The sequence below is a fragment of the Lissotriton vulgaris genome, chromosome 4_1 (genome assembly GCF_964263255.1).
Source record: "Lissotriton vulgaris chromosome 4_1, aLisVul1.2, whole genome shotgun sequence".
In the NCBI taxonomy this organism is placed as follows: domain Eukaryota; kingdom Metazoa; phylum Chordata; class Amphibia; order Caudata; family Salamandridae; genus Lissotriton; species Lissotriton vulgaris.
Window position 1 is genome coordinate 407,866,239 of NC_141691.1, and position 22,145 is coordinate 407,888,383.

The 22,145-nt window shown below is 47.8% G+C and overlaps 1 protein-coding gene across 1 annotated transcript in view; it reads left to right on the plus strand.

The window, feature by feature from the left end:
• Window positions 1-22,145, plus strand: part of ZDHHC9 (zDHHC palmitoyltransferase 9) — a 245,746-nt gene that overhangs the window by 213,109 nt on the left and 10,492 nt on the right. Inside the window, exons 8-9 of the mRNA XM_086918808.1 lie at window positions 6,046-6,149; window positions 9,527-9,614. Of these exons, the coding sequence (XP_086774934.1) occupies window positions 6,046-6,149; window positions 9,527-9,614 (192 nt within the window). The remainder of the gene's footprint in view (window positions 1-6,045; window positions 6,150-9,526; window positions 9,615-22,145) is intronic.

The window sequence follows — 22,145 nt, forward strand, 5'->3', positions numbered from 1 at the left end:
ATGCCCTCCCCACCTACCATCAGTACATATTAGCACTTAATTAGACTCTTAGGAATAATGGGGGCTCCCAGGGGCGGAAGGGAGTGTGCCTGCGTTCACTGTGTGATTCAGTGGTGTGTCCCCGTGACGTGCACAATGCGCTGTATAGTACACGAGTCACCACTCCCTGGCCTGAGTGGGGACAAGCGCCTTCCTGCAGTGTATTCTAGCGCTGCGTTAATGTCCCATTGTGTGAAGCGCACGAGTAGAGGGAGGGGGGGGGGGGTGAATCTGATGCTGAGCAGTGGAACGCTGCACTGCTGAGTCCCGGCCTCTGTCTCATCTCGGACCCCGACCATCGCCGGAGACTCGACCTCCGGCGCACTCACCCGCCTGCCACCTCTGAGTCAGAGCGCACTCTGCTGTCACTGTCCCTGCACTCTCGTCTCAGTGTCAGACCTCTCTCACTCTCGTCTCAGTGTGTCAGTCCTACCCCCTTACTCTCCGCTCTCATCTCAGTGTCAGAACTCTCTTCCCTCTCACTCTCTGCTCTCTTCCCTCTCAGCTCTCTCTCCCCTCTCACTCTCCACTCTCTCCTCCCCTCTCACTCCCCTCTCACTCCCCTCTCACTCCCCTCTCACTCCCCTCTCACTCTCCGCTCTCTCTCCCCTCTCACTCTCCGCTCTCTCTCCCCTCTCTCTCCGCTCTCTCTCCCCTCTCACTCTCCGCTCTCTCTTCCCTATCATTCTCCGCTCTCTTCCCTCTCTCCGCTCTCTCTCCCCTGTCTAGGCTGCTCTCGGACTGTCTCCAGTGGCCTCTGTCTCTGGTCACCCCTCCTCACCATCACACACCCTCACATCCACTCACCCTCACACCCACTCACCCTCACACCCACTCACCCTCACACCCACTCACCCTCACACCCACTCACCCTCACACCCACTCACCCTCACACCCACTCACCCTCACACCCACTCACCCTCACACCCACTCACCCTCACACCCACTCACCCTCACACCCACTCACCCTCACACCCACTCACCCTCACACCCACTCACCCTCACACCCACTCACCCTCACACCCACTCACCCTCACACCCACTCACCCTCACACCCTCAGCCACCCTCACACTCTCAGCCACCCTCACACCCTCACCCACCCTCACACCCTCACCCACCCTCACACCCTCACCCACCCTCGCACCCTCACTCACCCTCGCACCCTCATCCTCACACACCCTCACTCACCCTCACACCCTCACTCCCCCTCACACCCTCACTCCCCCTCACACCCTCACTCCCCCTCACAACCCTCATACCCCCTCACCCCCACCCCCCTCACCCCCACCCCCTCACTCACCCTCACTCACCCTCACTCACCCTCACTCACCCTCACTCACCCTCACTCACCCTCACTCACCCTCACTCACCCTCACTCACCCTCACTCACCCTCACTCACCCTCACTCACCCTCACTCACCCTCACTCACCCTCACTCACCCTCACTCACCCTCCCTCAGTCACCTTCACACCCTCACCCCCCTAACCCTCACCCCCACACCCCCTCACCCTCCTCACACCCCCTCACCCTCCTCACACCCCCTCACCCTCCTCACCCCCTCCTCACCCCCTCCTCACCCTCCTCACCCCCTCACCCTCCTCACCCCCTCACCCTCCTCACCCTCCTCACCCCCTCACCCTCCTCACCCTCCTCACCCCCTCACCCTCCTCACCCCCTCACCCTCCTCACCCTCCTCACCCCCTCACCCTCCACCCCCTCACCCCCCACACCCTCACCCCCCTCACCCCTCACCCTCACCCCCCCTCACCCTCACCCCCTCAACCTCACACCCTCAACCCCTCACCCCCCCCCCCACCCCCTCACACCCCCACTCATCCTCACCCTCACACCCCCACTCATCCTCACCCTCACACCCTCACACCCCTCACCCTCACACCCCTCACCCTCACACCCCTCACCCTCACACCCCTCACCCTCACACCCCTCACCCTCACACCCCTCACCCTCACACCCCTCACCCTCACACCCCCTACCCTCACACCCCCTAACCCTCACACCCCCTAACCCTCACAGCATAGCATAACAAAACATAGCATAGCAAAACAAAGCATAGCATAGCAAAACATAGCATAACAAAACAAAGCATAGCATAACAAAACAAAGCATAGCATAACAAAACAAAGCATAGCATAACAAAACAAAACAAAGCATAGCATAACAAAACACAACAACACATAGCATAACAAAACACAACAACACATAGCATAACAAAACACAACAACACATAGCATAACAAAACACAACAACACATAGCATAACAAAACACAACAACACATAGCATAACAAAACTTTGCATAGCAAAACACAATACCACTCAGTGCCACATAATTATATGCTACATAATTACACTGCACTCAATGCAACATACTCTCCAAATACCACTCAGTGCCACATAATTACACTCTACTGAATGCAAGACACACTCCACACAATACCACTCAGTGCCACATAATTGTTACATAATTACACTACACTCAATGCAACATACACTCCACACAATACCACTCAGTGCCACATAATGATATGCTACATAATTACACTGCACTCAATGCAACATACTCTCCAAATACCACTCAGTGCCACATAATTACACACCACATAATTACACTCTACTGAATGCAACACACTCCACACAATACCACTCAGTGCCACATAATTACAAGCCACACAATTACTCTACTGAATACAACATACACTCCTCATAATACCACTCAGTGCCACATAATTACATGTTACGAACGTGATTCCAGTGGGTCACTGGGACCATCCCTGTGGGAACACCAGTTTCTCCTCTTATAACATCAGAGGATTCCACACAATTTTGTCTGTGTTATTAAGTAGATTTATTTATTCTTTATAAGTTTTTCAAAAAAGGTTCATTTGCATGATTGCATTATTCAAAGTTCATTTGCATGATTCCATTATTCATAAATGAGGCATCATCATTATAAATTATATCCAATGCATTTCGGGCTAACGTGTAGCCCTTCATCAGGGAATAATACTGTTGAAAAAAGTAAATACCACATATTTGTAAGCATGTAATATGGAGTATCTGACACATAGTAAAACAATTAGCTCAAAGTAGTCCAACATATATACTGTTTACATGCCTATTGTTGTATCAGTACAATGAAAAATGCACCAGAAAACGAGAACATTACTTGGTAGAGAACTTACATGCCTGTCTTTGTTCGTGCTGAGTTTGAACGCTAAACATAAATAAAAGGAGAAAATCAATTCTGGCTATCTCTAGTTTATGCCGTTGAATGGTAGACATGACGTATTGTTTGTTAGCTCACTAACCTGGTGTTTACGATCGGGAATCTTAATTACCGCGACGCTGGTTCCTTCTACTTGAAAACGCCACTGTCAAGAGTGTTTGCCGTTCTGTTTGTATAAACAGTGTCAGTCGCGATCACGTGATCAGAGGTAACTGAAAACAGACCAACTCGTGGAAGGCTGTGCTGTTTTTAGTAGAGTCTGAAATACTGGGTGATAACTAGAGTGTTTATCGTGATTACAAATGTCGGGAATATATGTCCTTAAAGAAAATAAATAAAAATAAAAGAAGATAAATTAATTTGGAAAATGAAAAAGAAAAGAGTGACCTCGAACCCTTGCCTGGGGAAAGTACATGACTTAGTGCAATGAGCTATATGTGAATCACATTATGAATTCATATGGGTATATACACTACAGTATTGAAAGAAATTCTTAAACAATCACAGTTGTGCCCCGACATTTGTAATCACGATAAACACTCTAGTTATCACCCAGTATTTCAGACTCAACTAAAAACAGCACAGCCTTCCACGAGTTAGTCTGTTTTCAGTTACCGCTGATCACGTGATCGCGACTGACACTTTATACAAACAGAACGGCAAACACTCTTGACAGTGGCGTTTTCAAGTAGAAGGAACCCGCGTCGCGGTAATTAAGATTCCCGATCGTAAACACCAGGTTAGTGAGCTAACAAACAATACGTCATGTCTACCATTCAACGGCATAAACTAGAGATAGCCAACATTGATTTTCTCCTTTTATTTATGTTTAGCGTTCAAACTCAGCACGAACAAAGACAGGCATGTAAGTTATCTCTACCAAGTAATGTTCGCGTTTTCTTGTGCATTTTTCATTGTACCGATACAACAATAGGCATGTAAACAGTATATATGTTTGACTACTTTGAGCTAATTGTTTTACTATGTGTCAGATACTCCATATTACATGCTTACAAATATGTGGTATTTAATTTTTCAACAGTATTATTTCCTGATGAAGGGCTACACGTTATCCCGAAATGCATTGGATATAATTTATAATGATGCCTCATTTATGAATAATGGAATCATGCAAATGAACTTTAAATAATGCAATCATGCAAATGAACCTTTTTTGAAAAACTTATAAAGAATAAATAAATCTACTTAATACCACGGACAAAATTGTGTGGAATCCTCTGATGTTATAAGAGGAGAAACTGGTGTTCCCACAGGGATGATCCCAGTGACCCACTGGAATCACGGTCGTATCACTTACTAAAAGGCGTTTTAGGGGTAACAACGCCACCTGCGGTGAACCTGAAAAAGACAAACCAATATAATTTCAAACAGCTGTGCACCCATCCAAATTATCTTGTTTGCACATAATTACATGTAACATAATTACACTCTACTCAATGCAACATACACTCCAAATACCACTCAGTGCCACATAGTTACACGCCACATAATGACACTGCACTAAATGCAACATACACTCCTCACAATACCACTCAGTGCCACAAAATTATATGCTACATAATTACACTGCACTCAATGCAACATGCACTCCAAATACCACTCTGTGCTACATAATTACACGCCACATAATTACAATCTACTCAATGCAACATACATGCCAAATACCACTCAGTGCCACATAGTTACACGCCACATAATGACACTGCACTCAATGCAACATACACTCCTCACAATACCACTCAGTGCCACATAATTATATGCTACATAATTACACTGCACTCAATGCAACATGCACTCCAAATACCACTCTGTGCTACATATTTACACGCCACATAATTACACGCCACATAATTACACTGCACTCAATGCAACATACACTCCAAATTCCACTCAGTGCCACATAATTATATGCTACATCTTTACTCTATCTATTGCCCTCACTCTATCTATTGCCCTCACTCTATCTATTTCCCTCACTCTATCTATTGCCCTCTATCTATCGCCCTCACTCTATCTATCGCCCTCACTCTATCTATCGCCCTCACTCTATCTATCGCCCTCACTCTATCTATCGCCCTCACTCTATCTATCGCCCTCACTCTAGACACTGGCCAGCTGAGCCCTCCCACAGCAGCTCCAGCTCAGACACACAACAGTTGCTTAAGCCCTATTAGCCCAATGGGCGATGTGCGCCTGCTTGGAACTATGCATTAGTATTACCAATAACGGAGGTAGAGTTGGGCAACACATCCATTTTAAATCATATTTTTGCAATTTTTAATAGAGGCAAGTGTATCATTTGCCCCTCATTTGCTATGCACAATGGTTTTGTGATTGGTATGGGGGCGAGGGGCTTTATGTTGGTGGGTTATTGGGTACATTGAGGTATGCAGGGAGTACAAGTAGGCTAGTGGGTTGGAGAGAATCATTCTGAGGGAGCTTTTTGTTGGTGCACTTTTTGGAGAGCTCTCTAAACTGTGTATGCAAAGAGGAACGTTGTCCTTCAGGTCACAGTTTTTGCGAGACATTGGGCCCGAGTGAGTTAATGCATAATGTTTGAATGCAGGTACTCTGCAACCTGGAAGCCCCTAATGGTGGAGATTTTTGGAATGAAGTGTGGAGCTAGCCAGTCCGTGGATTGTGGTCTTCTGCCTTGAAAGGTTACCTGTGTTTTTGTGAAAAATCACTGCTATCTGTTTAATTAAAATTATTTACTACTTGTTTCTCTCTATTGCTAGATTAAAGGGTCTTGGACAGGTAAAAACAGAGTGCAGAATCCCTACAGCCATGGAAACCTCCTGAAAAACTGCTGTGAGGTGCTGTGTGGGCCGGTGCAACCCAGGTAAGGCTCCCTGTGAGAGCAGAGTGTACTTACTTGGTTATGTCTTGTTGCAAGTACTTTTGCTTCCTACAAAATTGTTGTTTGCCAGTGCCTACCTCTTTCACAGAGATCTTGTCAGTTTCCCTTTGGTCTTTTAAATGTATGCACAAATTGTGGATTATGATGTGAACCCTTGATTCAAAGTTATAAATCTCTTCGCAAGATCGTGTTTTAGTGGTTGACCCTTCAGGATTTTTGTGCAAATTTTTAAAAAAATGTGCATAACCAAATTTTCTCGTAAACCTATAACAGAAGCAAGAGTATCGAGCCAGGTCTGTTATTTGTTCTGTCATTTCAGTCTCATTCGAAGCTTTCTGAAACGCTTCCTTTACCCTACTCTTTTCACTTTATACTTCCTGGCACCCAAAGAAACAATCGGCCAACCTGCTGAAGATTTGTGAACAAATGTGTCCCCGGTTGGCTGCTCTGGTCCCATAATGTAATACTTCACTGCTTGTATGATTACAAATACTGTGCTTGGATCAAACTATGTTGTTTTTAGCAGCTACTCTTAGTAATGTTGGCCCTGCATCTGTACCGGGCATCTGACATATGCAGTCCTGTATAATTCGTAGAGTGCTTCACAACCTTCAGTGAGGTTTTGTTTACGTGATAACTCTAATAAAATTAATTGAATGCTGTTGCTCGCCCTGCCTCAGAAATATACTCATAGTGAAAGTTGGCCCATGTGCTAGGGACTCCTCTTCAAGAATCAAGTGAGGATAAAGCTGGTGACTGTGTAGCTTCTTAAGCGCTTTCTCATTCTACCACTTGAACCAATAATAGAGCCGTTCCTTTTCTGGGTGTTAGATCCAGAGTGCCATCTGGGCAGCCTGTCCACAGTAGCATTTTAGTATTTGCTTTGCATACCTCGGAGGGGGATGTGAGGGTGGAGGGGGGCAGTTGGGCCGGAGCTTAAATACAACATGGCTGCCGATTTGTATAATGTCAGTGCATTCTCAGCGCTGTCATAGAAGTGATTTGGCTTTGCTTCTGGAGTGAGCATGATGAATAGAATACACTTTATTACTGGAGTATGGATGTTTAATTTCGTACCTTTTTTGAGGTCTCGTAGCTTAGCCGGTTATGGTTATACTACAGTGACCTATAAACTGTATTTGTAGTATGTGTCGCTGAAAAATAATTTGTATCAGTTATGTTTGATGGAGGTACCATTGGTTCACTTCGTGTAAAAGATCAGATTTGCAGTGAACCTAAAAATTTAGTATTTTCATCTTGGTATTGTTGGGTTATCACAGACCGCCACATAGAGCCTTGTATCTTAAACAGGGACACACATCCACTTTGAACTTGGTTACGCAAGTGGTTAAAATGTAACAATGCCAGCTAGAGAAGACCTGAAGGGGAAGGACTCACAGTTGACCAGATTGACATTTACATCGAGGAAAGAAAGAAACCGGTTTTCTGTCTTCCAGATGTTTCATAGAAAATATAGGGAGCCTGATCGTTTTGAATATGCAAGGAAGGCATGTTTTTTCTTTCTATCTTATAATGTTCGGAGAATCGAATCAAATATTTTGCAGGATTCCTGACCAGATACGAAATTTGTTTTTTAAAGAATGAGGGATGTACTACAGGCAAAAAGCCCAATTATTACATTGTGTTTTTTTTTTTTTAGGACAGGCCGGTTTCAGTTGACCTGGTGTGTCATGATCTATACATGATTTCAATTCTCACAACTACTGTGAGTCATCACAACACTGAATATGGAATTCTGGAAACCTAAAATAACAAATGTGCATAGATTACATCGTTGCCTTCAGCATTCTGTGAGGCACTCCTTCTGCTGTTCATCAGAATGCTTGAGAAATTTTATGAGTGGTTAGCAGGACTTTGCTCAGTCAGTCATAGGCGCCTCATCAGTGCTGCCAGGTGAGCCCTATTTGCATAGATTTTTTGCTGGTGGGTATAAAATTGTCTGATAAGCGACAAAGCGAAATCACGGACCCCATTTTCCGCTGGCTGCTGAAGACCTTGATGGACAGAAAGGGATTTTGTTCACCACCAGTATTTAGTTTAAAATGGGGACCTAGAATTTGCCTTATCCAGTGGGAAACCACAGATTTCTCAGTGTTATAAGATAGCTACTTCTGGCTCTGTGTAGGACATTCCGACCACAGACTTAAATCTCAGCAACGTTTGTTAGGTCTTTAACACTTCAGAGGCTGAATATGAGTAGCCACTCTGTTTGGAAACAGTAGCTCTCATGATCAGTTTTTAAAAAGCTAGACACCCTGAGAAGGGAACTGCACACTGCAGATGTTCAGGTATCGAATTAGTCTTCGACTCTGTTAGAACTGGATTTCCCATCTTAGCAGATCAAAATGTTAGTTAATATCCTGCTCATAAATACTTGTAAGCAAACTTTTGGGAATAATCAGAATCGTGTCCTATTTGCAGTCCTTTCATTTGCAAATGCATCTGTCTCAGCTAACCAAGTTCAAGAGACCAGTGAGGTATGTCTGGTACTTGGTCACAGGCGAGACAGTAGAACAGTCTTCAAATATATTAATATTATTTTTGGAATCCTTCAAAATGTCAGCGTGTACTCTAAAACGTTTCTTGTTGGAGATTCATGCTCTGGTGTAAGTTTACCAGATTAATTGGTTTTTTCATGAGAACTAATGAGTAAAGTTTGGAAAGAGCAAGCTACACAATAGGAGCACCTGGAATTCTCCATATCCAGTCAAATCACACTGGAATACACAATAGGGTAGACTGTTCGTCCTATGGCACCCTTGTTATCTGCCTACCCAGTGACTGAGCACATCGGAACAGTAGCTTCTGTCAACATGCCCAGCTTATGTTCAACTTTTTATGGTGAGTGGTGTGTTTGAAAACGTTTCCCGACACTGGTTGTTATAATTCCAGAATCTCCCCTTTTGCAAGATCACCTGAAATTAGGTTGGCATGTTTCTACACTTCGTGGTGCTGGAAAGACTGTACTTTGCATTGTATGTGTATCTTACAGCACTGTCTACTACTTCACAGTTGTTTTTCTGTATTTGCATTTTAGAATGTGGTAACCCAAATACTGTCAGCGTGTAGTACGAAAATCAAGACAGTCGATGCTTGAGCTAAAAATAAAACATCTTGAAATTGTTTTATTTATTTTTTAAGTATGGCCAAGCTACAAGGATAGAGATCCGATTGTGAGCTAAAGTAGCAGGTCATATGAAAGAAACTTGATCTCGATTTCATGTCTCTGGAAATTCCTTACTCTTCTAATAATTTTATTTTATGTGTAAACCTTGCATGTATATGCCTAATGCAAAAGTGTATGCTTTGTTATAATCTATTGTTTTTCTTTTTTTTAGTATGCTGGATAGGAGAGGCATTTTAGCAGAAACTAATGGGCTCCAAGGGACAACTACTCAGGAAAGCAGCACTGTGCCACAGAGTTCGGTATGTTGGTGTGCATGGTCTTTGTGCTACATAATCCACATCCAGAGTATATGGCTGGGAGAAGTTATTTTAATGTCGAAGTGTTGCTGCAAATTGGTCCTTGAATCCATTGGGCAAGGGTGAGGGAGGTAGAACATCTGGTAAGAAATAGTTACATCTGCATTGCCTAACTACTGTATGTAGTATGTTTTTAAAATTGGTAGCATATTTACAGCTGGAACATGTTCAGAAAAAAAATATTCCAGGCATCCATGTCTGGAATCATTCTGTATGCTTTCATCTCTGTCTACAAGACAGTGCTTCCAAGAGGATCTGGTGAGGTGTTTGAGTATGTCACTACTTCTCTCTATATCTATGGTTGAGACCATTACAATGGAGTGCATGCTTATGCAGCTAACCTGCAAAGACTACTTAGCCTTTCTGTCACTCCCAACAGAGAACTCTTTCCATCAGGATATAGTTTCTCTTGAATTTCTGAATTTTGGAGGCAGATATCTTTGGCGTTAGCATTGTGCCAATAATGTGCTTCCTCTGGAAGAAAGAAGCCATTGAATCTTACTCCCTTTACCACTTAATCCCCAAGGACAACAAAGGTCTGAGTCCCAGCCTGGATCTCCATGTTTCAAACTTGTTCAATTGGCAGAACAAGTTTGGGATACTGTCCCCGTGCCAAAATGTACTAGTCCTAAATGCAGGACATTGGTTGGCATCCGTAGATCTTCAAGGCACCTAGTTTAATCTTCCATTTCTCCTGGTGCACAGGCGTTACAGGAGGTTCAACTTGGGATCCCAACACTGTTGGTTCACTGTCTTGGCGTTTGACCTGGTTATCGCACTGCTTGTATTCTAAACAGTGCTACAAGTTGGAGTTATAACACAGCGAATGTTAGGAGTCTTGCGTATTTACGTACTTCAACTGGCTAATAATCTAGTCCCCTACATTGGTTGAGGAACACCTTTAGTGCACATTCTTTCCTCCATGAGGTGGGCTTTACTCTCAATGTCCCAAAATATTGCCTAAACTCAATACTAAGGTTTGTCATCACAGAAGCTGTACTGAAGACACTTTTATATGAAGGCTTTTCCTCAGATGATTGCAGATATTCAGGAGATGACTCTGAGATTTCTGACTGACACAGTTCCCAATCTTGCAGGTCTTGCATCTGCCTGGCCTCATGCCTTGTGCATCCTGTTGGTGCCAGATGGTAATTCATGGCTCAACAGTGGTGCCTGCAAAAGCAGCAGTTTCAGAATCAAGGAAGCCTCTTGGATGTCCCATTGGTACTCCCATATATACACTGATAGGTAGACCCCCTTCAACCTTTAGGTAGATCAGTTTTTCAACCCTCCACAGGCTACCTTGGTCACAAATTCCTCCTCTCTAGTTTGGAGTTTCCATATCGGGACCACTTTGCATCCTCCTGGTCCAGGAAGTTATCAGTTTTGTGCCATACGTTTCCCTTTGTATGGTTGCCTGGGGAATAACCTCCGGTTTGGCTTTTCTAATCAGTGTATTTGAAAGAAACAGGTTAGTATTAGATTCCTTACCTTAGAATATCCCCAGGCGTCAGTCTGGATCCGTAAACTTTTGCGTAGCAGTACCCTTGCGCGTCGGTAGGCGTAGTCTGCGGCTCCTTGTCCGCCGTCTGCGTCGTTGGCGCCGGGATGACGTCGCCGGAGTACTTAGACGCCGCCCTCGCTCGCTGACGTCAGTTCTTCTTTTTTCCGCGCCAGCAGAGCAGATCCAGAAAAAGTGGTACCCATAGTCCATTTTTGACTAACTTTTTCGATCCCGTTTTTCAGAGTCTTTTAGACTACGAACGGTGCCGGTAGGGATGCCTGGATTTAAACCCTGTGAGGACTGCGACCGACTGATGTCGGTTACCGACCCTTACGGCCGGTGCCTTCACTGTCTCGTCTTCGACAACCAGGCCTGCCCTGACTGCCGAGCCCGGACGTCGAAAGCTAGGTGGGAGAGGTCCCAAAAGCGGCTCGAGCTCCGGCAGTCAGCCCGTGCCGCGAGAGGTCCCGGTCCGGACGGAGGTCGAGTGACTGTCGTGGGGTCGGAGCCATCATAGCTCCGGGAGTCACAATCGGTCTTCAGGCTCGAAGTTCCTCCCACCCCCCCACCCCCTCTCCCCCCACGCGGCCGGGGGTTCGGGTGACATCGCCCACGCGGCTCCGTCAGAGTCGCGGGCATCGCAGCCTGCTTCATACCCTCAGGTCCCTGGACAGAACGCGACGCCAGAGGAGATAGAGTGCTTCCTCATGGCCATGAGGTCCCTCTCTCCTCCGACGGGCTCCGCGGCGCCTTCGGGCCCAGCGGACCCGTTTGGGGGCCCCAGCGGGTTGGGTGCTTAGGCCTCGATGCCAGCGGGTGCTTCGACTCCGCCAACCGCTTCGGGCCCAACGCCGCAAGGCCCCGCTGGCAAGGCCACGCTGTCCCCGATGCCTCCCTCAATCCGGTTTCCGGCGTTGGAGCCGTATTCGAAGCCGCTTGGAGATTTCTACTTCAACAAACCGGCCCCATACTTTGACAACCCTGATTATCAGGAGATGGGTGATGAGGTGTATTGGGAGTGGTCTGAGGACCCTCTGACACGTGATTGTCCATCTCAGCAGGACCGGACAGGTGAACTTGGGGATGCCAGTGGTCTGGACACTTCGCCAGCCGTGGCTACAGAGGAGGGGGCAACCTACAGTGTGGTGCTAGCTCAGGCGGCCAGGGCCTTGGGCCTTTAGCTCACCCTCACGGCCGTGAGGACAAACCTCCTCACTGAGGTCCTTAAACCGCAGTCCAGCTCAGTTGAGCCTCTGCTGCTGTTTAATGAGGCCTTGACTGACGTTCTTTTGGGCACTTGGTCCAGGCCCGCTACAGGTCCGCCTGTAGATAGGAACATGGCCAGATGCCACCTCCCGGCCCGGTGCGACCCTTGTTTACTGTCCACCCATCCCATCCCGAGAGCCTGGTCATCCAGGCCTCCAACTCCGAGACCGCATTCCTGACGGCTCCGCCCAATCAGGAATCCAAGAGGTACGAGCAATGTGGTAAAAAGGTATTCTCCCCCCTGAGTTTGGGACTGCCGTCTTCCAACACCGCTACACCCACTCTCTGTGGGACACGGTCGCGAACGTGCTGCCAGTCTGCCCGGCGGAGGTCAAGGCTAAACTCGCCCAAGCCCTTGCAGAGGGTCGAGATGCGGCACGTTTTTCCATCCGGTGTGGGCTGGATACCACCGACTCCCTGGGCAGAGCGATGGCAACGACAGTGGCGATTCGTCGCCACGCCTGGTTGAGGTCCGCCAACTTTTCGTCCGATGTCCAGAATACACTCATGGACATGCCGCTTGATGGCCGTCGACTTTTTGGCGACAAGGCAGACCATGCGATTGAGCGCTTTAAGGACTCCAGGGCTACGGCAAAGTCCTTGGGCCTCTCGGCCCCGCGCCATCAAACGGGTGCCTTTCGCTCCATTCGTGGCCAAGGAAGGGGCGCCCCCACACGTTATGCCAGCCACGCACCGCAGACTAATTTCCAACGCGGTGGCGGCTGTGGAAACCGACGTGGCAGAGGTCAGTCCACACCTACCTCTGCAGTATCCGCCTCAAAACCCTCCTAGTCCGAGCTTTCAGGCCCATGTGATGCCAGTGGGGGGCATGGTTCGCCTTCATCTCCTCCACTGGCGCACTGTCACATCGGACAGATGGGTGCTGCAAATCGTCCGAAGGGGCTACTCCCTCCCCTTCGAGGCGACCCCTCCAGCCATGCCACTGCGGTACCACAGAGTGTCGGGGATCACTTGCGACTTCTGCAGGAGGAAGTTACGGCCCTCTTGGCCAAGGGGGCCATCGAGCGCGTTCCTTGGCCAGAAGTAGGGTGTGGTTGCTACTCCCACTACTTTCTGGTACACAAGAAGGGCAAAGGGGGCCTACGCCCTATCTTGGATATACGGAACTTCAACGGCTTACTCCAGAAGGAGAAGTTCAAAATGCTGACACCAGCTCAGGTCTTAGCTGCCCTGGACCCAGGAGACTGGATGGTAGCATTGGACTTGCAGGACGCATATTTCCACATTCCCGTCCTGCCGGCCCACCGGCGCTAGCTGCGGTTCACGGTAGGCCACGAGCACTTTCAGTTTACCGTGCTCCCCTTTGGCCTTACCAGCCCCCCACGGATGTTCACGAAGGTGATGGCGTTGGTCGCAGCTCACCTGCGCCGGTTAGGGTTTTCAGTCTTCCCCTACCTCGACGACTGGTTGTTGAAGGCGGGCTCGCCCCAGACAGTCGTCAGCCACCTCCAGGTGATGGCAGACCTCCTGCACCAGCTGGGGTTCTCCATCAATGTGCTGAAGTCACACCTGTGCCCCTCCCAGAATATCCTATTCATCGGAGCGGTTCTGGACTCGGCGCATTTTCGGGTTTATCCTCCCGAACAGCGGGTTCGGGATATTCAGGCTCTGATTCCGATATTTCAGCCTTTATCCAGAGTCTCAATCAGGTTGACGCTGTGGCTTCAGGGGCTGATGGCTTCCTGCATCCTTCTGGTGCATCACGCCCGATGGCAGATGCGGGCTCTGCAGTGGGACCTGAAGTTTCAGTGGGCCCAGCATCGGGGCAACCTGTCCGTCCATGTCCTGATCTCGGAGGGCACTGCGAGACAGCTGCAGTGGTTGCTCACGGACCGCGATTGGGTCAGAGGCAGATCCCTCTCCCTCCCCCAGCCGGTGCACGTGGTTGTGACGGACGAGTCCCTCCAGGGCTGGGGTGGCCACATGGGAGAGGCGGAGATCAGGGGCCTCTGGTCTCCGGCGGAGTCCCGGCTCCATATCAACCTTTTGGAGCTGCGGACGATTCGTCTAACACTAAAGGCATTCCTCCCCTCTGTCCGGGGGAGTGTAGTGCAGGTGTTCACAGACAAAACCACCGCCATGTGGTACTGTAACAAACAGGGCGGGGTTGGGGACCCTCTGCCAGGAGGCGCTGCACCTCTGGCAGTGGCTGGATCAACACCTGGCAGGTTCTCTGAACGCCAGGGCGGACGAACTCAGCCGACGGTGCATGATGGATCACGAATGGCGTCTGAACTCTGACGTGGCGCAATATCTTTCTGCAGTGAGGAGAGCCTTGGTTAGATCTATTCGCCACCGAAGAGAACACGCAATGTCATCAGTTCTGCGCGTTGGAATTTTCAAGGCGGCACTCGCTCGGAGACGCTTTTCGTTGCGAGTGGAGTTGCGGTCTATTGTACGCCTTTCCGCCTATACCACTTCTGCCTAGAGTGCTGAAGAAGATCAAACGTGACCGGGCCCAAGTCCTCCTTGTGGCTCCCGACTGGGCACGAAGGTACTGGCATCCCAAGCTACTCAGTATGTCAGTTGATCCCCCGGTTTGTCTGCCTCTTCAGGAGAACCTTCTGTCGCAGCAGCAGGGGACGGTCCTCCACCCGAACCTGTCCAGTCTCCAACTGCATGGTTGGAGATTGAGCGGCGACAGTTGAGGCCATTTGACTTGCCTCCTGTAGTTTGTAATGTAATTCTAGCAGCCAGGCGTCCCTCCACAAAATCGGTATACGCCTGCAGGTGAAATAGATTAATGGCATGGTGCACAGCAAAGGCTGTGGATCCTCTCTTTGCCCCTATTTCTGAGGTTCTTCTCTTCCTTCTTTCTCTTGCCCAGCAGGTCTCTGCTCTGGGCACTATCAAGGGCTACCTTTCTGCCCTTTCAGCCTTTCTAAGGCTGCCTGATCAACCGTCTTTGTTCAAGTCCCCCATTGTAACCCGGTTTCTGAAAGGCATCACACACATGTTTCCCCCTGTTTGTGATGCCTCAGTGGGACCTGAACCTTGTTCTTTCCTATCTGATGTGCGCTCCCTTTGAGCCACTTCACAACTGTCCTCTCCGCCTTCTTACTCTGTAGACTGCTGGTTGCCATCACCTCTGCCAGGAGAGTGAGTGAGCTCCAGGCTCTCTCATAGAAGCCTCCTTTCCTTTCTGTCAATCCGGACAAGGTTGTGTTGCGGACTAGACCCTCTTTCCAGCCCAAGGTTCTCACGGCCTTCCACATCGGGCAGTCTATCACTTTGCCCACATTCTTTCCGCCACCGCATCCCTCAAAAGAGGAAGAGCGGCTCAACCGTCTGGACCCAAAACGGGTGCTTTCATTCTATCTAGATCGCACACGCCAGTGCCGGGTGGATGACCAACTCTTTGTTGGTTACGTGGGCGCTAAGAAGGGACGGGCGGTGCACAAGCAACCATCTCTGTGGGTCGTCTTGTGTATCAAGGCATGCTTCTCCTTGGCTAAGAAGGAGCCTCCTGTTGGGCTGGGAGCCCATTCCACTCGGGCCACGGCGGCTACCACTGCCCTGGGTCGGGGAGTCCCTTTGCAGGACATCATTCAGGCAGCTACGTGGACCTCGCTGCACACATTCGCAAGACACTACTGCCTGGACAGCCAAGTCCGGAGGGATGGCTTCTTTGGCCGTTCCGTCCTCCAGGACTTTCTGGTGTGATTATTGGTTCGCAGACCCACCACCGAGGTTGGTATTGCTGGGGTATCTATTCTAAGGTAAGGAATCTAATACCAACCTGTTTCTTTCAGATGAAGAAGTTACTTACCTTCTGTAACGATATATCTGTAAGAAACAGTAGTTAGTATTAGATTCCTTACCGCCCCACCCATCCTCCCCGTTCTGCGAACCGATATCTAGGGTTAAGGTCATCCCCTTTCAGGGCCCTAGTTTCAATGGCACAAGTGCTGGTTTTTTACATGGCTCTGCGTTTCTGGCGCAAAAAAACTGTGTATAAGAACTGACGTCGGCACGCGAGGGTGGCGTCTAAGTACTCCGGCGACGTCATCCTGGCGCCGACGACGACGGACGCGGTGCCGCAGACGACGCCTACCGATGCGCAAGGGTACTGCTACGCAAAAGTTTCCGGATCCAGACTGACGCCTGGGGATATTCTAAGGTAAGGAATCTAATACTAACTACTGTTTCTTACAGATGTATCGTTACCGAAGGTAAGTAACTTGTTCAATGTGTGTGTTTCCACTGATTCTTCATTTAGAAATTATCTGGGAGGAGTGGGCACAACTGATCCCGACCACAACTGATTAAGGATCTGGTACACTCATTAATGGGCACTCCACATTTGGACACCTTTTTCTTTTTGCACAGTAAAGACATCAACATAAAACAGTGTTTACCACAATAATCCCCAAATGCGGCTGCACACATGTGGTGATTGAGCAGGGCCAGCTGCAGTTCTATTGCCTTCATTATGAGGTTGCGGAAGTAATCTTGGTGGCCAGGTAACCAGATACGAAATCCACCTATGCGGGAACCTGAAACAAATTTGTTAAATGTTGTGTTAGAAGGCCTGAATAATTTTAAATCCTAATACAGTAGAGGTCATTTCATTTACAAATACTGGCAGTGGGCAGTTAGTCATAATATGAACACAATGTACACCATAAATATATAGTTCTTAAAATGTCTTTATATTCAAAGGGAAAATAGTCCATACATCAAGAAAAGTATATGGTTTAATTACCATCAATCAAATATTAAAGATGTCAAACTAATCTCATATTTAAACAAAATTTCACAGACAAAGGTTGTTTAAATATGGGACTTGTTTGACATCTTTAATAGTTGATTGATTGTAATCAAGCCTATATTTTTACTTGAAGTATGGACTTTTTGTCTTTTGAATATAAAGACATATGAACTATATATTTATGGTGTAAAGTGTGTTCAGATTATGACTAACTCCCCCTACTGTATTTGTATTTAACTTCTGTCAGCAGGATAAACTGATATAAGTGGGTGAGTGTGCATGGCCTTTACTCAATGTATCCAGTCCGATTTAGCATAATTTTAAATCCTGCCTTTATTTTCTGAGATTCACATTGTTCTGTGTACAGCAGGGTCTGGCAGTGGCTACTATTAAGGGTTATTTTTTTGTCTGCCTATTTGCCTTCTGGCGTCCTCTTTGCCAACCTTCCCTGTTTAGAGCGCTGTGGCACCTTTTTGTAATATTTGCTCAATTTGTTTCCTGCTGCTCCATTTATTGTTCCTTCTGTAGAATGTGAATCTATTTTTTAAATTTCTTGATGGCAACCCCATTCAAAGTGATGCACAGCCGCCCGGTCGACTTCTCACCTAGAAGACAATGTTACTTTTCACAATCACTTCAGCTTGTACGGTCTTAGAACCTCAGGCCTTCTCCAGTCATTCATGCTTCATTATTTTCTACCCAGACAATTTGCTCCTTTACACCTGCCTTTCCTACCCAAAGTGTTATCTGTATTTCACATGTGCTAATCTTTTACCCTTAGTCTTCCTATCCTCCCTTACATCCAACCAAGTAGGAGGACCAGTTGTGTAGACTACACCCTTAATGTGTGGTGTCATATTGATTTAACCACACATGGCAGGACAAAATGGAAAATCACTTCTTCGTTGGCTTTACTAGAGCCAAGAGGGACAGATGCACCATTTCTTGTTGGGTCATCCTCTCTATTAAGATCTGCTATGGAGGTCATTCACACCCATTCCACGAGGGCCAAGGCTGCTTGTTTGGCCTTCACCAGAGGCGCCCTGGTTGCTTGTAGCTGCCAGGTGACCAGTGACCACCTTTTTGTACTTTTTACAAGCACATATTGCTGGGTATTTTGCCCTGGCTGTGTTGTAAGACTTTCTGGTAGATAATTTATAACCTCCGATTCCTCACCTTAGAATATTCCAGGCACCGGACTGGATCTAGAGATTTTTTTGCAGCAGAACTCATGAGCGCTGGTAGGCGGTGTTGTGCATACAAGTGCCACCCCTGCAGGGCATCAGTTTCATTATCCAGTATTAGGGTATCTTTCACATGCCTGAATCATTCCCCGTTGTCGGGATTGGAGTCCCAGGTACGTAAATAAAGTAATGTCTCATTAGACATATAGAGTAATAGGCCAAGGGCCTCACATTAGTAACATATCCATGTCCTTTTGTAAAAAAGATCAAACTTCGGAGAAGAGCCAATCCGCTATCACCGCCCTCTGGAACCTTCCTGGAAGGAGCTCTAGTCCCTCAGATTTTCTACAGCACGTCGTGCTACAGGAGTCTCCACAGAGCTCTGCTCAGCTTTCCTTGTTTTCTGAATTTCCAGTGCTCTTTTCTTCAAAATTCCTTCATCTTTGTGGAGTTCTCAAACTCTTCATGGCAGATACCCTTAAGAAAGGCCTTTTTAGGTCCTGCGCTTCTTGTGGTAAAGAGCCTTCATGTGGTAAAGAGCCTTTATGTGGATGACCAACATAAGGACTGTCTCTACTGCATTTACCCAGATCACTCTTCAAAGGACTGTAAGGTATGTCATACCTTTTCTTCAAAAACTCTCATAGATAGGGAGGGACGCCTCTTAATTTGGCTGCAGATGCTTAAAGATAAAGACCAAGCTCAGTCTTCTGAGGAGAGTGAATGTTCCTTCAAGTCTTCACATTCCTCTCAGAAAAGACCTAGAGTGGCCTCTCCAGGACCTTCATCGCAGCCACCTCAAAAGAAGATGCACAAAGTCTTCAGAGGCGCATCCTAAGGCTCTGCCGGCGAAGGTTTCTCCTCATGAGGTTCTTGACACCTTCAAGAAGCCGGTTTCCACCTAATCGACGACTGCCATCTACATCTTTGACTGGAACCTCGTCGATGACGACAATCTCACTTTCTGTCGCTTCTTCAACTGTATCCAGGTCGACGACGACGACAACTTCATCTTCGACGGCTGGTAGGTCTATCCTGTCGACGATAAAAATAAATAAATCGTCGACTTCAAAACCAGCATCAACACTAAGATCACCGATGAGCGTGTCTACGTCAACGAAGACTATTCCCTCAACGTCTACCCCGTCGTCGACTAGGACTCCGTCGACAACGGCACCGTCGACAACGTCAACAGTCGGCGACCGCTCAGTCGCCGTTACCACCGGTTGTGCCCATTGACGTTTCGCCGTCGACAACAGAACCCAAGCTACACAGTGCGTATGTCCACCTCAAGATTACAAAAACGCACACCGACACGGCTTTGACTTCTACTAGTATGGTCCAACACTTGCCACCTACTCACCTCTTGGACGAGGAAGATTCTGACGATGGCAGTATGTTCAGAGCTGCAACAAGCCCATCTGAACTTCACGTTCAGTACCACGACCGCTCAGACTATGATGACCAAGAGCAGGAGGACCAGGTGGATTATCCTGAAGAGTGCCATCCGCCTCCCTCCTATGGTTTGCCTTCCTGCGTCCCTGGTTTCTGACCTCCAATTTCTAATCACTGATTATAAGCAGAGGTTTCCAACTTCGGCTACGTCTCCACCTCCTCCAGTAGCCTCTCCGCCACGAAGACCACGGCCTTCGCCCCTGATTTTGCAGCCTGGGTCTTCCACTTCACAGCCTCCACCTTCCACGGATGATGAGGAGGATCCACATGAGGAAGGGGAACTTCACGATTCCCAATCGACACATAATGAGTGGGATGGTTACGGAATTCCCTGTCCAGCATCCCCGGTGCCTACTCAAGCTGACTCTCCTCCTGAGGATATCCTGAGGTTTCCATAACATCTTAGAACGGCACAGCGTTTCCAGATACCTATGCCTTCCTACCAACAGGATTACTTCCTTTATGACTTTAAGGAACCTTTCAAAAAAATCTGTCAGGTCTATACCTATTATTGACTACATATAGGATCAGGGTGAAAAGATTATGCATAACCCTTCTTCTCTACCCTCTGTGTTGCCTCAGCTGGACCAGAAATACAGGGCTCTGTACACCGCTCCAGCATGCCTGACCGGACACCCCAAACCCGACTCACTTATCACACAGGCCGCACAGCAGAAATCTAACAATCCTTCCGCACCACTGGCCGCTCCTCCAGATAAGGAAGGTAGACGGCTTGATATTGGGAAACTTTTCTTGTCCATGTCAGCATTAACAGTGCTTGCGTCCAACTCCTTGGCACTGTTAGGATGCTATAACAGGCAGATGTGAGCAGACATTGCCCCATATCTTGGAGCCTTGCCGGATGATTCAAAGGAAGAAGCAAAAAAGATCTTTATGGATATTGCCTCTGCTAGTTTTCTCCAACTGGCCGGTGCTGCGGTACTACGGCGCCAAGGTTGGCTAAAGGAGACTGCATTCTGACCGGAAGTACAAACTAAAGTTCTTGACCTGCCCTACGACGGTCAGCTTCTTTAAGAACACATATCGATGACGCTCTTCAGGGCATAAAAAAGGATACCGATACAGCTAGGGCTTTGGGTACCGACAATGACTCCTCACTGCCACTAGTCTCAACTTCCTTTCCACCCTCCAGACTTGGAGGAAGATTTTCTCATTTTGTACACAATTGGAAAAAGATAACAGACCGCTGGGTCCTCCCGCTGGTTCAATTTGGAAACTCGCTGGAATTCATACAAATTCCTCCTCAAACCTCTCCCTGATCTATGCTTCACAAGAACTTACGTCTTCTACTCCTGGAACTTTCACTGATGCTCCGGAAGGGAGCTATAGAAAGAGTTCCTCCTAGTCAATGGGGGAAGGGGTTTTACTCCCGTTTTTTCCTGGTGCGGAAAAAAGAGAAGAAATGGAGGCCAATCCTAGACTTGAGAAATCTCAACACATTTTTAAAGAAGCAGTCGTTCCGCATGGTTACCATCCAAGAGGTGCTACAACTTCTCAACGCAAACGACTGCATGGTGTCCTTAGATCCTCAAGATGCCTATTTTCACGTCCCTATCCACCGCTATCACAAACGTTCCTGATGTTTGCTGTGGCAGGCAGGCACTACCAATTTCGGGTCCTGCCTTTTGGACTCGAATCGGTGTCACGCATGTTTACAAAATGCCTTTCTCCGGTGGCCGCATAGCTCAGACAGCAAGACAATCAAGTCTTTCCATATCTGGACAACTGGCTCGTCAAAGCACCCTCTCTAGAAGGCGCAACCAGGTCTTCTGACACTGGTCTACAGCTTTTTGATTGCTTGGGGCTCACTCTTAATTAAGACCAGTCTGTCCTCCAGCCTTTCCGGCGTATAACTTTCCTGGGTGCTACTCTCGACACGAACCAGAAGAAAGTTTTTCCCTCAAAAGAACGACGAGACAGACTTCTTTCCTTGGCAAATCGCATAAGCTCCAAAAAGTCTCAGTGCTCCTTTTTAAATCCCTGCTCTTCTAGCATTCTACTGCTTCTGCACTGTCGCCTCCACATAGGCCCTCTAAAAGAGGCACTATCGGCTCAATGGGTCCAATGTACGGGGTCATTCGATGATGTCATCCAAGTGACCCCTCAGATGGTCATGGCTCTAAGGTGGCGGATTCGCCCTCAGAACCTTTCTCAAGGCTAGCCTTTCTTGCTTCCAGCTTCTCCGCATACCATCACAACAGATGCGTCCCTGGAATGTTGGGGAGTTTTCCCTCCAAGAACTCCAGATCAGCGGAAAGTGGTCCCTTTCCGAGCGGAACTTCACATAAATCTCCTTGAGCTGCGAGCTGTCT